General features: G+C 40.6%; 1 protein-coding gene across 1 annotated transcript in view; it reads right to left on the bottom strand.

Annotated features, from left to right (window-relative positions):
* The window catches only part of arhgef39 (Rho guanine nucleotide exchange factor (GEF) 39), a 50,599-nt gene that overhangs the window by 22,015 nt on the left and 13,089 nt on the right, over nt 1–15,495 (bottom strand). Inside the window, exons 4-6 of the mRNA XM_061075663.1 lie at nt 12,892–13,012; nt 11,907–12,025; nt 2,758–2,828 (exon numbers count right to left, since the gene is read on the bottom strand). Of these exons, the coding sequence (XP_060931646.1) occupies nt 2,758–2,828; nt 11,907–12,025; nt 12,892–13,012 (311 nt within the window). The remainder of the gene's footprint in view (nt 1–2,757; nt 2,829–11,906; nt 12,026–12,891; nt 13,013–15,495) is intronic.

The raw sequence follows: 15,495 nt of genomic DNA, 5'->3' as shown, positions 1-15,495 counted from the left end.
TTATTTTAATCAGTTTCTAACAATAGGCAAAGTGGGCCTCAGGATAAACCAGCACACTGAGGAGAGCACGGAGGCCCAGAGGCAGCTGCAGAAGAAGAAGAAGAGATTGAGGAGGGAGAGAGAGATGGAGGGAAGGAGAGAGAGGAACGAGGGGAACACATTGTTCTTTCTTTCTTTTTATGTTTTTAGACTTTTTGATTGCAGAGAATGGCACATTCCACAATAGTATCTGTTAAATGACCAGGTTTAGAATCAGGATGTTCACCACTTTAATGTGGCAGCTTGTTAATTGGAGCCCAAAATGTAAAATAAATGTAAATATAATTGAGTAAATGCAAAGTTCAATCAAGTGCTAATTTGTCACGTTGGTTTTTATTAGTTATTTGAAGCTATAAAACAAGTTGTCATGATTGACAGGTGAGATTGACTTGTGATTGGTTCAGCATATGTATCGATGGGACGTCTATCGAGTACAGGATGGCATCACCTGTATATTTCGGCTTAATTTTTTTTAAATGGGAAGCACTGACATGTGATCTGTCTGTTATATACAGACATCTGTTAGAAACTCACAGGATTATCCCTTTCACATTTAATTAACAAACAATCCTATCTACGCATGTTTAAATGGCAAAAATGACAATTTAAACATGAAAAAAACATTCCCTTATATTTAATTATGGACAGAGTTAAGCTAGTTTTATATCAGCTCTACTCAATTAATAAGCAGAAGAGCAGAAGTGAACAATTTTCAATGAAACTCCACCAAACTAATGGATCTTCTATTAACGGTGCTATTCCAAACCTAGCTGTGTGAAACTAACTCGCTCACAAACTGCATTTCTTACTTATTTTTGTACAAAGCTTTCAAAATCTTTGCCCCAGAACAAATAGGCAAATCATCAAAATAGAGAGAAGCATCCAATTACTGTGTGTCAGCCATAATAACTGCTGTAAACATTTAGAACTACATCATTAACGCGTCCAAAATAACAACAAACAGATGGATTCTAATTTCAAGCTCAACTTTCCTGCTTTTGTTCTGAGTGCTGAAACTCGGCAGATGAACTTGATCCTCAGGGCGACTTGTCTACACTAAAATAATCACGGCCTAATTGGCTCGCTTAACTTCACAACAATTACAATGTAAACCAAACAAGGCATCCGTGTAGACTTTTTTTTTTTTCTTCCTCCCTTTGTTGTACGTGTTTGGAATTTTTTTCCACAGCCAGCTTAAGAAAAACAACAGCTCCTAATTACAGTATTCTTGGACTGAGTTCTGGCTGAGGCATTAATAATACAACTGGCCCATTACACATTCTGAAGACGACTTCCTCCTCTTACAGCTCTTTATTCCTTTTATTCACTGTTTAAAAAGTGTTCGACTGAGGGATGAGGACTGTTACTGTTACTTTTACTGTTAAGTCTCTGACAGAGTGGGACAGTCGCCTCTTCTCCGCTCAGAATTGGTTATGGTTACGACAGCGGCGTTGGGTTGTGAGAGTGTAATATTAAAGCTGCCGGATGAAAACTGCTAAAGTGATGTCATTACTACAATTAAATCCAACCTGAAGGCACTGCGAGGGAAAGAGGGAGGCTTGAAGGGAGGGAGAAAGAGGAGAGAGAAACAAAAAAAGAAGACAAAGACGAGAAAAAGCAGGAGCCCGACAAGAAAACAATAACAACAACAACAAAGCCTCTTGTGATTCTATTTGCTCGTTTGCTTAATCAGATACAATGTGATTTGTCTGGAAATTTCTTTTTTAAATTATTCCCTTTACAATACAAGCTCGCTGACTGTATGAAGTTTCTCCTCTACCCCCAGCCCCCAATAAAAAAGCAGAGGAGTTTAAAAAAAGGATCTCTAATGAGAAGAGGAAGAGGCGATGGTGGAGCGCATTTAGAATATGTACCTTCATCTTAGAGTCAGGGGCTGTTTTAATTTGTAAGCAAAGGCAGCACACCCGCAATGAGATTTTAATTGATACACATAAATAATTCCTTGTGTACATCCGCACTTGAGTCAGATTTGCTGTTTATTTGACGATTGAAATTAGTCATTATCGGGATTCGTGTTGATGTTGGAGATTTTATTTATTAATATAGCTCCTGCTTAATATCCTCTGATCCGCTCCCAATTAATTATGTCAAAATCCACATCAAACTAGAACTTTACACGCGCATCTCGGCTCGCCTCGCTTTCATTTATCCGCTCGCCGCGCGCTGCTGTGACAATAACAACAAATGAGGAATGAGAGGGAAAAATCACTTTCCCTTTGTTCCTCAAATGAAGATAATGAGGGCTGTCTTTCACTATGAGTCTGACTGGTGCGATGAAAGTCTTCACAGGTTGCGTTTTTTTCTTTTTCTTGTTATTGTTTGTTTTGCTTTCCCACTGTTGGAGGGCTGGACTTTTTTGATGATTGTACAGCTTTGCTTAACTCTCCTGTGCGCCACGCTGCTTGTTACAGGTTGCAGGAGTCCCACTGTGTGCAGGCCAGAAGTCTCTGTGTCTATAGGGATGCAAAGCACATCATCACACAAACACATCGCTTGTTGTTAGGTCGCTGCCACAGCGGATCCTGACAGAGCGGGAGAGGCGACAACGCCGACCTCGGGTTCACGCGCGTGCAGCTCAACAAACGTCGCCCAAAACACACGATAAAACCCACACAGGATCAATCTGCAGGAATTTTCCTTGAGAAGCAAAAACAAAATTACGATAAGGGCAGCAGTATGATCAGAAGAGACACTTACTTGAAAGCTGCTCAAACTCCGGGTTGTCTGGAGTGGTGTTGGCAGTCAGGTCCTGTAAGAAATGCATATACCTGGGAGAAAACAGAAAAACAAGCAAGGTCACCGACTAAAACACGAGCTGAAATTAGCACGACAGACTTTTTGAGTCATGTGGCTTTGTCCTGTCACTCAAGCCTCAACGCGGGAGAAGCACCAGCGGCGTCTTACAAAACACACTTCAGGAGAAATCAGAAGTAACAGGCAGGAAGATGCACACAGTGAGGCTCCAGACTCGTGGTGCAGATGGGGAGAACGGCGTTTTGCTTTGAAGACTTGTTGATGGTGACAAACCCTGACAGATGCAGCTGGAACACCAGGAGATGGAGATCTCCACTGGTTTTTACTTTGAGTCCTCCCCAGACACATTGCCTGGCAGAAAACAAATTACTCGAGTGAGTCAAGAGACAGCCTGGATGTAAAATTGACTTTTTCACCTTTTTAAATAAAAGTTATAAAAATCTGATGAAGTCAATCAAACAAAAAGCTGGCAGAGAGTAGATAACAATCAATGTATTGTGCTCTTAAGACTGACAGCCTAGAAGCATTCATAGAACTACTAAGAAAATAACCTGAGAGTAAATTTAACAACGAATTATCCACAACAATAGTCATCATTGAATACAGTGTTTTGCTAGATCATCGGTTTTACATTATCCACTGTGGAATAACGAACGCGGTTTATCTTGGTTCTCAGTGCAGTTGCCTGACAAACTTTTGCCGTGATATTTAAAACATTTCTATGACTCACTTTTCCACAATGGTAAGATACATTTCAGATATGTTCTGATGTTTCATCCTTCACAACATAAAAATAATAGACTTTTCAGTTTTAAAGTAAGACTCAGAACCAGAGTTACACAGAAATTGTGACAATGCATTTCTGGCTAAAAGATCCAGAGCCATGCTGCGTCATTATTTTGTTCAATAACAACACTGGGGTGGGGATGGGGGGATGTCAGATTTTTAATTTATATAACATTTGAATGTCTCTGGCTACATCCACAAAAGTGTGTTTTAGTTTAAAAAAGGCATCGCTGTGTTTACGCCTGCTGGAAACACTATTCTAGAGTTTTGGTAATTTAGTTTGAAAACTACAGGCTGTGTTGTATTCTGAGTCACATGAACTCGCTGAATGGTTCTTGTCAGTCAGAACCTATGCAACATGTTGTAAACACATACTGTCAGAAACAGTTCTACCTCATCGTCCTTCAATGAAAATAAATCCCTAATCTTAATTTTCATCATTGTGTTCCTCATTCGTACTTTTTAGCTGTAACTAAGCAACCAACTATAGAAGATCTGCTTTCTATTTACACTGGTGCGCACATGCTGAGTGTCATTGTCAGGTTCTGTTACTTTTGTTACTTCAGAACTCAGGTTTCGTTACTTTAGTTACCTACTCTTCTTATCTGATGGGGGCAGCTCTATTCTTTTCTTTTTTAAGTTAAGTAAAAACTCAATTTACATTAAGTCTGATTAATAAACTTGCGCATGGAACTTACGAATAAAAACGTCCTCTTCCGAAGAAAACGTAATCAATTTGTGGCAGATTGAAGTAACTTATCGTCCTAGGTTCAGCCTCAACCTGAAGTAACAGTTGCGAAGCACCGGCTTGCTCTGAAATCTTTATCCTTTTCACTGGGATGATGTTACCTTGAAGTGCATTGACAATTGACATTGATTTCCAGTGTCTGCCTGTGCAGCCCTGTGTTTGTGCAGTCTGGGCCTGTTCCAGAGACACAGCGGTGCCATTGAGAGAGGCCATTATTGATACCAGCAGACAGATACACCACTGCTAGTGGGCTATTCGGTGGCATGAGTGGGACGAGACATGTGTTGGAGAGTGACAACTGTGTAGTGGGATGGTGTTTGTGTACAGTGTGTAGAGGATAACAACAACACAATGGTGGTTCTTCAAGCTGCTCGTAGAAACCTGCTTTTTTAACTCAATCTTTGTGTAGTAATCCTGTATATTGAGATCAGGGAACTACATGGAGATCTGTCAAATTATTTTCATCATCTAGACTAGTTAAGTGATTTGTACTTTAGGGAGGCAATTAATTATTGTCATTCCCAATTTATCTTACAATTATTTTCTCAATTAATCGAATATTTGCTTTGTTTGAAAATATCAGAAATTAGTGAGATGTATAGCCTCTTTAATTTCCCAAAGGTGGTGTATTCAGATTTCTTTTTTATTTGACTAATACTCCAAAAATCACACCACCATGAAAACCTCCCTTTACAGAAGCTATAGCCAGCAAATGTTGGGAATAATTTATTGAAAATGTTTCTGTTAATGAACAAATTGAATTAATTGACTTGTATTTAGTGTTTGAATCTCTAAATATTAATAATAGCCAACATTAATAAACAATATCAACAATAAAACAGTTTGCATTCCGTGTGCGTGCTTGTGTTAAATACCTGCGTGTATTGGAATGTACATGTTATCCTGAGTGTACTTTAGTTTCACGCCATGAATACATATATAAGATATTTTCTATCTTTATAAATACTGAATATAGTCATTAGCACAGATTTTTTCTGAATAATCTCCATTCTATTTGATAAACACATTATTCACTTCTTCTGCTTAGTTACAGCACAGTCCAATGAAGGCAGAGTGGGCGAACTACGTATTTAACTGGTAACAGCTTGTATGAATCTCTCTCTCATTTTATAAACTTTAACACTTTTAACATACTCTGACACGTTTAATGTGTTTGCTGGTCATCTGTGAGGTCATAATATTGGATCCACACACTGTATCGGCATCCGAATTCAAAACTTTTGCAGTATTCAGCACCAGAAGCTAGAATGTAAACTCCGACATAAAGAATCCCACTCAGGCGGTTTTCAACACCCCTCTGTTTACCTTTCAGTTACATTACAGTACAGTTTCTGTGTAAGTGAAAGTTAACAGGAAAAAAAGCAGTTTGGCCTGAAATGAATCTGATCGTGTGTGTGTATGTGTGTGTTGTAGCTTTTAGAGGAGCTGAAGGAGGAAGCAGCAGGTTAGCATGGTGGTGGGTCTGTGGGTGGAATAGGAGAAATGCCCTTGTAGTCGGCTTCTCATTGGAAATGAAAACGGAAGCTCCAATAAGCTCCAGTTATGCCTCCTTCAATTAAGAGACACTTAAAAGGAGGAATAATTTCACATCTTCCTCTTCTTGTCTCATCATGTAATAACAAATACATTACAGGTATTATTAGCGTTGGAGACCCTCTTTTCTTATAAAGGAGTGCAGACCAAGAGCTAATTAAATCAACCACGTAACAAAAAAGAAACACGCTGATGAGCATTATTAGGCACATCGCAAATAATGTAAAACCCGACTCTCCCATTTAGCTGTCCTGTCCCGCTCATTAGCAGCAAAGCAAAGCAAAGATAATTAGACAATAACATAATCTGAACCATATTTATAACAGTTAATATATATTCTAATAATGAGTGCAGCTTCAGAGAGCGTGTCCTGGTGAGGGGATGTGCCTGCCACCGCTGCAGCAGGAGCTGCTAATTCCTTTGTAATATGCAGATGATATGCAGGCTCCCTCCTGGCATACACATCAGGTCATTTGGGCATTTACACACAAGTCGGTAAAGGGGAAAAAAAGAGGAGGAGGAAATATCTGTCTAATTATTTTGCTTCCCATACATGCATTAAGGATTCAAATTTGTAATTAAGAGACAAGAGGCACTGGCAGGCTTCTGCATGGGTTAGTGAACATGGCTTGGGCTTGTGGGTAATTACTCAACTTTAATAGCTTAAAAGCAAAGGAATGCACATTCGCGGAAAATACAGAGGACTCGAGTTACTCCGCAGTCCAAACTTAAGCAATTAATATGTAATATGAAGTGAGTGAAGAGAGCATGTTATCTCTCTGAAAGTGTGACTAAAGCAGACATTAGAAAACACTTCAAAGTGCACACGGACTGAAGCTTTTATTACTTTGTGCTGCAGCATTAGTCAATTTAAGGCCAAGGCTTCTACATCAGCCTGTCATTAAAAGGCTGGCATGGGTTCACCTGAAACAGGGCTCCAGGCGCACCTTTTACATTGGCTGCACCAGCACATAATTTAGATGCACCCAACATTTTTGTATTCGCCGAATGGCACCGCAATAATACACCTATGATAACTTTTCTTGGCAGTTCCCATATGGATTGGTGATTTCTTAACTAGAGTTGGGTTCAATTACATTACATTTCTTTGAATATCGCTTTAGTTCAGGATATTTCATGGTACAATACCAATTTTGCCTGGACATGAAATAAATTCTCAGGGAACTTAAGCTGTAATCTGAACAAAGAAACCTCTAATTCAGTCCATTCTTAAAACTATTAAGGTAGGCATGTCACAATAAAAACAAATTTGGGGTGACATTTTGTCCCAGAAATTATTTCGATAAATTATATTGTTGTCGTCGTTGTAAATCCATTTTAAAACCACTGGTATGAACTTAATTCTTAAGAATATTCAGCCTGACATTTGAATTAAATTAGGATTAAAAATATTAATATATCCTGAATAAATAAAACATAAACCACAGACAACCAAAACAATAGCTGGCTCTGTTAATTGCTCCTGAATAAATATTAAACATCTGTGTGTGTCTGCAGTGCACACAAAATTATCAAATCAAAGGAACACAAAGTAAACTTCAGTATTATTGAGGTCTTAATAACTCCTGATGGGTGCTGGTGTTTTTTGTGACATGAGACTCTGACTCTGACTTTTGTCTAAATGTCTAAATGAGCAATTTGATCAAATATTGTATCGCATTCATATGTGCTGACAGGAAGTGAGTAGATGCCTTCATCAGCGTTTCCAATTAATTATCTAGACTGTGGTGACCTGTCACATTCTAATTTGACCACAGTTTCATTATGAACCAAAAAAATGTTTTACACTTCTCATTTAATATAATAGATCTCTTACACTGTGTGTTCAGCGCTATTTGCTACATGCTCCCTCTTCCTGCTCCACTACGGCATACTTGTGCTATGTCCATAGCATTTTTACCAGTCAATCAGACCTCAAGATTTCAACTGCAGGTGTGGCATCAATGCAGTTTCTTCTCTCACGTGAGAAGTTACCTTTCACTCTTTAGTCTGAGTGTCCGTCTTTTAGAAACTGTTGCGCATAAGAGGGTCCATTCTGGGTTTGCATGTTCTCCCCTGCAAAAGTTTTAAATAATTCTGTAAGAAACGCTTCCTTCATCTCTTATGCTCTCAATCTTCACTGTGGGAGACAGACTCTACAACAACTGATCTTTATTGTCCCAAAAAAACGATAAATGTGGAGGTTTTCTCAGAATACATTTTCTTTTAATCAAAACCAACATCTATAGACAAGAAAGATGTTTTTCTTTATTTTGAGTGGGAAAAAAATGTATTGGCTTAGGCATTAATTACTATTCAATAATATTCAATATTCATATTCAGTGATGAGAATTTTGAACTTGGGAAATGTGGACTCTAAGTTCAGGGTCAATAGAATTAAGAAAAGATTCACCACAAACCACTGTGGCATGCAATAATTGCAGCACTTTACTGCCGTCCTCTCTACAAACTGTGTAACACAATGAGGTGGAATTCAAGCTATTCACTAAAATACAACCCAGTGCCTGTAGACCACAGAATGGAGTCCTTTCAGAAACATTTTCAGAATTCCTTTAAAAATGTTAATCAAAAGACCAACCTTGTGTTTTTTAGAACCTCACTGTGTTTGGCTGAAGGAACTGATGGAACTACCTGAGCACATAAAGCAGTTAATGCGAAAACCAACAATGACAAATTAAAGACAACATTAGAAATGTCCATCGACACTGCTACACACTTACTGCTTAGCAAGTATGTCAATGACCCCACAACCTCTGGAGAGTTGCCGCCTTTGCATTCAGGAGGCGAACCGTTGGGTCGTTCCCTTGTTAGACTAAGTGATGCTCATCCTAGAGCAGATAAATTCCCAATTGCTGCCGTCTCTATGAGAGCTACATCTCTATTATCGACAGAAACATGGCCAACACAGGCTGAAAAGGTTGCTACTCAGTGCCGCAATCAACTCAAGGCCCCATCACTGTCATAATGGCGGGCTCAGTGGGGAGGACACCAATCCAGCTGGCTCCAGTGAATGCCACTTAATAAAAGCAAAGATTTTATTCCTCCCCTGGCAGCAACATAAGTATCCGCACTCAACACATCCTGCTCGCCATCCATCATTCTTGAATGGTGATAAGTGACAACAATCTCGTGCTATTCCCCGCCACAGAGTCGGAGCAAGGTAAGACACCCGGCGTTGATGACTGTCTGCCCATGCTACTTAAAATCATCATAAAATTATGACGTGTCCCTCGAGTCTCCCGTTTAACAGATGAATCAATAATGATGATGGTGGGAAATGTGGAGCAAAAGGCAGCGTGAGAGAGGGCCGAGATATTTTAATCATTCACTAACACTTGAACGACCGGGCCACACTGATGCGTGCATAGCATTGGTGCGTGTGCAACATGGAGATGGAAAGAGTTACCTGCTGGCTGTTACGACTTAAGCTGATTTAAAAAGAACACGACTTTCAAAGTCATCGGAGCGCTGCGTAGTTTACACGACTTGTTGTCTTGTGAACAGGAAGTCTTGCAGTTGTTACTGACTGGTGACAGGGATCATAAACTATGTGATCTTTCACCGCTGGCTAGTCTGTCTGGTCTCCAAAATATGTTTGATCTCTAAAACACTTGCAAGTAAAGACAATGAATTTGACTGACCCTTCTGCTCTTTTGTGCCATCCTGCTCATAAACATTCACACAAAGGTGAAATGCTTCAGTGGACATCACTCCCTGATGCACCTCAATACCTCATGTACCCTCACCCTGTCCTTTGCTCTGATTAGCTGGAGTCGTTGCAGACTCTTACAAGATTTCCAGCAGGCCTAAAATGGGATCCTCTCTGCATCTTTGAAGAGTTTGATATAGGTAAGTTTGTTAGTTTGTTAGTTTGTTAGTTTGTTAGTGTGTTGTGAATGTGAACATGGCTCTGGCATCTGCAAAGACACTGCTCCAATTTACATGGTTGAGAGAAAATGTAGTATTAAAGAGTTATGATATGTAGTGTTACCTCAATATGAAATGACCTCGACCAGGTTATGAGAAAGCTTGAACCCAAAATGCCCTCAACAAAGCTGTCATGAAGTCCTGACATAAAAATGTTTTAACATGGCGGCAAATCATCTGAGTATCAACGGTGTAGATGCACACAAACGTCTGATCCGGCCATTCTTTGATTGCATCAACTTTACAGTGCCCAATCCATTTTCATACCTGTTTTCCTTTGCTATGCCAGCAGCCAAAAACAAACAGCGACCATTCCATTACAACCCTTCAAATCACTGCAGTGTTGTGAGTGAGTGACCCATGGATGACCTATGGAGTTCACAAAAATAAATAAATACCAGCCAGCAGTTTTGAGTAACCCAGGGCTGTGTTTTCCTGCAGACGCAATGCAAGTGCAAGGGCAAACACAATTTGTATGCAATTTTCCTCAGGCGCGAGTCTTGTTTTTTTGTGTCTACCCCTGACTGAAGCTCAGCCCGACTCCACCTGCTGATTCTGTATTCCTGACTGTAAAATTGCATTCAGCCTCTCCTACATGTTCCAACCGGCTAAGCCTGGTTGCGCCTGGTTTGCCGCAGCACATGTAGTCACCAAAAATGAATAGAAAATATAATTAATTAATAAATAAGTTTCTGGTTAAACCCTTTTGGTTTTTTTGCCTGTCTCTTTTTCAGGAAAATAGAGCCCTAAATGATATGACAACATGCATGCAAATGTTGAAACATCTGAGGAAATAAGGCAGGCACTCAAAGTGGTTAGAAAAACGTAAAAGGCCTTTATTTTAATGGGCTTGAAGCTTTGAAATACACCAACCAGTTTGGCTTATGCCTTCATCAGGGTGTACTGGATGCACTGCATGCAAAATGTATCTTACGTTAACATAATACCCTCAGTACTCACATAATGAGCCGCACAGATTTTGAATATGTGAAAAAGAGAAAACTGGTTGATACTCATTGTTGGAAATACCCCGAGTTGAGGTATGAAAAGAAAAGGTGGGATTAGCGCATCCCTATCATTCTCCATGGCTTGGAAAAGCTGCATGGAGAGTGTCACGTTAAGCCTTATGTGTGGGACTGTGAGGAAATAAAAGGGAAACCGATCCTTTGTTATAGAGGAGAAAGTGAACATAAATGAGATATACAGCAGAGTGTCTCCGATTTGAAAGGCGAAGAGTCAGCCCATATCCCTCGCATGATGGATAGATGTAACATTACGCGTGCTCGACTATACATCTGGAGAGATGAGAGGATGAGGAGGCCCTTAATTAAGACACGAGGCAAGCAGCTTGATAAACCAGTGTCATGATATCCGCAGCATTGGGAAGCACGTTTCAGCCCGTTTCTCCTCCTTGTTCCACTAATTAACGAGCAAGATCAAGACCGCGTGAAATTACAGCTAACAAATACTGGTGTTTAACAAAAGGGATTTTGACAGTTTCTGGACAGTCTGAGTGCTACATGTGTGCTACAACAAATAATAATCATTACATCTGTCACGGGACGCTGTACATTGTGCAGCGTAGCGGGTGACTGGTGAAAAATAAACAACAAACAGCCACCGAGGAACTCGAGTGTGAAATCTGTGACCCGTTTGTAAGAGAACTCGTGATGGTGGAACAGCGGCACCACAGCGCTTCCTGAAACATTTAAATTAATAAAAGAAAACTGTTTTTATACAACTCGAGTATGAATTACGTACAGACAATTGGAAAATGTACAGGAAACATTTTCTGGTTGTCAAATTTAAGCTCTTTAGGAGATCATCAGTGTATGGTGTGTTTTGGGGGAGATATCTTTCTGTATAACAATGGAGAAATCAGAAAAGTTTTCATTGATGCTCATAAATTGTAGTCCAGTGCCACAGTTGATCAACTTAAGGTAGTATTTCACAACGAACGGACCTAACCCAACCTGTGGTACCTTATCAAACCTACGAAAAAGAAAAGGGACATCTAGACTTCCTTCATTTACACAGTAGGAAGAGGGCGGCTTACTGATCAATCCGGTGAACAGGAAGTTGCAGTAAATCCTCCAGGTTGTGGTCGTTGAACTCTGCTCGGGATTCCTGCAGTTTCTTGAAACGTCTGAAGGCCTTGTTCTTCTTCAGCTGGATCTGAGGCAACACCCAAAAAACACACATATTCTTAGTCTCTAAGCCATACAGGCACATTTACAAGTCATATTTTGTGACATGCAATACGGGATATCCTGGTCTGTCCAGTATTTTGGGGTTATGATGGCATAATATCTGATTAGCAGAAAAATAAAAAAATAACCCCCCCACCCATCAAAGAGAAACTACATCCAAGTAAAGCTATGACAGATATCCCTGTTTACAACCTGAATGCTCCTCATGTCTTTAGCCATGAAAACAGTAAATGAAAAATGTCCTGCACACACTTGACTTCATGTAGTTAAATGGCAGTAGGCCTCTCAGACTACAAGAACATGACATACTAATGATCTGTGTATATCTTGTCTTCTCCCCCAGGCAAAGTATATATTTAGCTAAAAGCAGTAATACAGCCCCTACAGCAGACAGGCATTAGAAATAATGCCTGTGTTAAAAGCTTAATGCACCATTTCTTGTCTTGTTTCTGCATTTGAGCCTCTCTTGTTTAATTAAATTAGGGGGAAATGTCCGTACATAATATTTATATGTTGTCATATTATATCATGTCATAATATTAGCTCAGGCCTCCTTACGGGAAAAAAAAACTATGAAACATCTCTAAAATTCGAAATCCTGGTCCTTTGTTAACATTGCTAAAAATCCCAGCCCACAAATCCAGGATGTAACATTTTGACAATTCTGATGCATATTTAGGGAAATATGCAAAATGTCTTGCTTGACTGACTTTTGTCTATGAAAGTTTAATGTTTCGGATTTAAATAATGTAAAGAACAGCTTGTCAAATTCTTATAGGTCTGACACAGAGGTTTGATAGCCACGTGGAAAGAAAAATGTTGAGTTCCTACCCCGAGCACTTTGCTGGCATTATAGATGTTGTCCACATACGTGTTGTAGTGCTGCAGATGTGGACAGAACTGGTCGAAACCTCGGCCAAAGTAGCCGTTCTCCAAATGGACCAAAAGTGATCTGCAAAAAAAGACACAATATTACCATTCAGGAACTTACCAGGACTATGAAAAATGCAATTTGCAAATCTAAAGAGCACACTTTTAAATGTACCAAGGTACAAATGCACCAGCTGACACATTTATGCTGTTTCTGATGGCAAATGACCATGAACCCACAAACATTCTTCCTCATTGCAAATATTGGTTATTCTTGTCTTCGTCAAAAAATTTGGATGTTTGACGAACACACACACATACACACACACATATTTATTCACTTTCACTTAACTTAGAATGACTTAACTGCAATAGTGTTATTGGTCCAACAAATTGTGAATTGAATATTTCTTTATTCGACCAGTGTATACATGAATATATATATAATATTGATAATGATGATTTCATTAGTGTTACATCACCCGAGGATACTCCCTGAGGAATGATCAGAGATCCCCACAGAGATAATAAGAGGGAGGAGGGGATGAAGAGCTGGAGGTAAGTGCTGGGAGAAGAAACCGTGTAGAACTTCTGTGATTATTGGGAACTTGAGATCTTTCCAGTATGAAATGGAAGAGCTAAAGGCGCTAACCAGGCTGCAGAGGGAATGTAGCATTATGTGCTCCACAGAGACCTGGCTGGGTGAACTCACTCCGGACTCACTCAACTCTCTGCACGGCTTTCAACTGCTGCGGGCCGACAGGAGAGCAAAGGGGAGCAGTAAGAGGAAGGCTGGGGGAATAGTGATGTTGTAACCTGGGGATGTTCACCTCAACAACAAACTGGACTGCTCCACCAACATAGACGTCCTGTACAAGAGGGGCCAGAGTCGTCTCCACCTGCTGAGGAGACTGAGGTCCTTTGGAGTGTGCAGGACAATAATAAGGATTTGTCTGTTGTCCAGAAAAGTCCAGCTTGGACTTGGACTTCCCTCTGGATTCCACTGAGGACTTGGGTGAGAGGTGGAAGTGAGCGAAGCTGAATGTCATCATGGACAACACCTCTCATCCCCTCCATGACACTGTGGGGGCCCTGAGTAGCTCTTACAGCAGCAGACTGCTCCACCCACAGTGCAAGAAAAGACCACTTCCATAGGTCCTTCATTCCCACTGCTGTCTGACTCTACAACACGCAGAAAAAAATACTGCACTGGTTTTTCAGTCTTTTTCCGGGTCATTCCACTTACTCAATAACATCTCAATAGAAACCACTTCTCCAGTGAATGTGTATATTATGTACATATTCTGCATTTTTATTTCCTTTTCCTAATTGTATTCTCTTGTCTACCTCATTCTGACTTGCCTGCTGCTGTAACAACTACATTTCCTTGGTATGTGGATCAATAGTTTTTTCTGAAACCAGATCTTTTTGTATTTTAGTTGTCTCAGAATTATCCCTTTATTTCTATATCAGGAGCTGGTCTTCTTGCCAGGACCAACACTGGCTCTACAGTCAACTTTTTTGTGTTGAGGCGGAGGCGGTGAGGCGGTGCAATACACAACTTCACCACTAAACTCCACTAAATCCCACACACTGAACCTTTACATCGTTCAGCCCTGAATCAAACACAATCAAACATTTGCAGAGTGTTCGACTTACGTTTATAATTCACTGGGTCAATGTACACTGTGACCGGGGTCGTTCTCCCCAGGTCAACCCACACTTGAGAGGATAGCAGTGCATCATCAGTGGAAAGACGCCGCTCAAATACGGCGAGATCACAATCTTCAAGATATCTTTTTCGGCACAAGGCACACATGTTTAGAGAAAGTGCGGAGGTTGAACAAAGTTCAGAGGATTGCTCCCCTGTTAATGGGAGGTTTAGCAGGTGGGGTGGGTGGCTCTGTCATGTCATTTGAAGGCCCCTCTCCCTGTGGGGGACGCACTTTCTGGGACCCAGATGGTGGGTCTGTCTTCGGGGCACATGGGGCCACTTTGTAGTGAGAACATGCCTCCAGAACTCAGGAACAAAACAACTAGATCAAGGCAGAGGCAAAGCAATCGTTCAGCCTGTCAGGCACATTACAGTAACACGGACGCAATTGGTTGGGGGTGTTGACACTTGTGAAGGAGCTTGTTATCCAAACTTAGAGGAAGTACCACACACACACACACACACACACACACACACACACACACACACACACACACACACACACACACACACACACACACACACACACACACACACACACACACACACACACACACACACACACACACACACACACACACACACACACACACACACACACACACACACAGTCCTACTCTCTAATGATGCTCCCAGAGACTTCTGTTCGTACATGCTGTAAAAAGGAACACTTTGCAGCTGAAGTTGATTTAAATAGATTTTAATGAAGTTGCGTGCCAAGGTAGCCTCTGTTCATAATCAGGAGATGCAGGAGCAGCCGAGAGAGTTCTAACGAGGGTAAAGGGCGGGAAAAACTGTGTTTCCGTTCCCCCCCCCCCTCTCTCTCTCACTGCCAGAGGCTATTATGATAA

This window comes from Limanda limanda, chromosome 1, assembly GCF_963576545.1.
Source record: "Limanda limanda chromosome 1, fLimLim1.1, whole genome shotgun sequence".
Taxonomy (NCBI): domain Eukaryota; kingdom Metazoa; phylum Chordata; class Actinopteri; order Pleuronectiformes; family Pleuronectidae; genus Limanda; species Limanda limanda.
The sequence above is the reverse complement of the archived record's forward strand: the minus strand, read 5'-3'. Positions and strand labels throughout refer to the sequence as shown.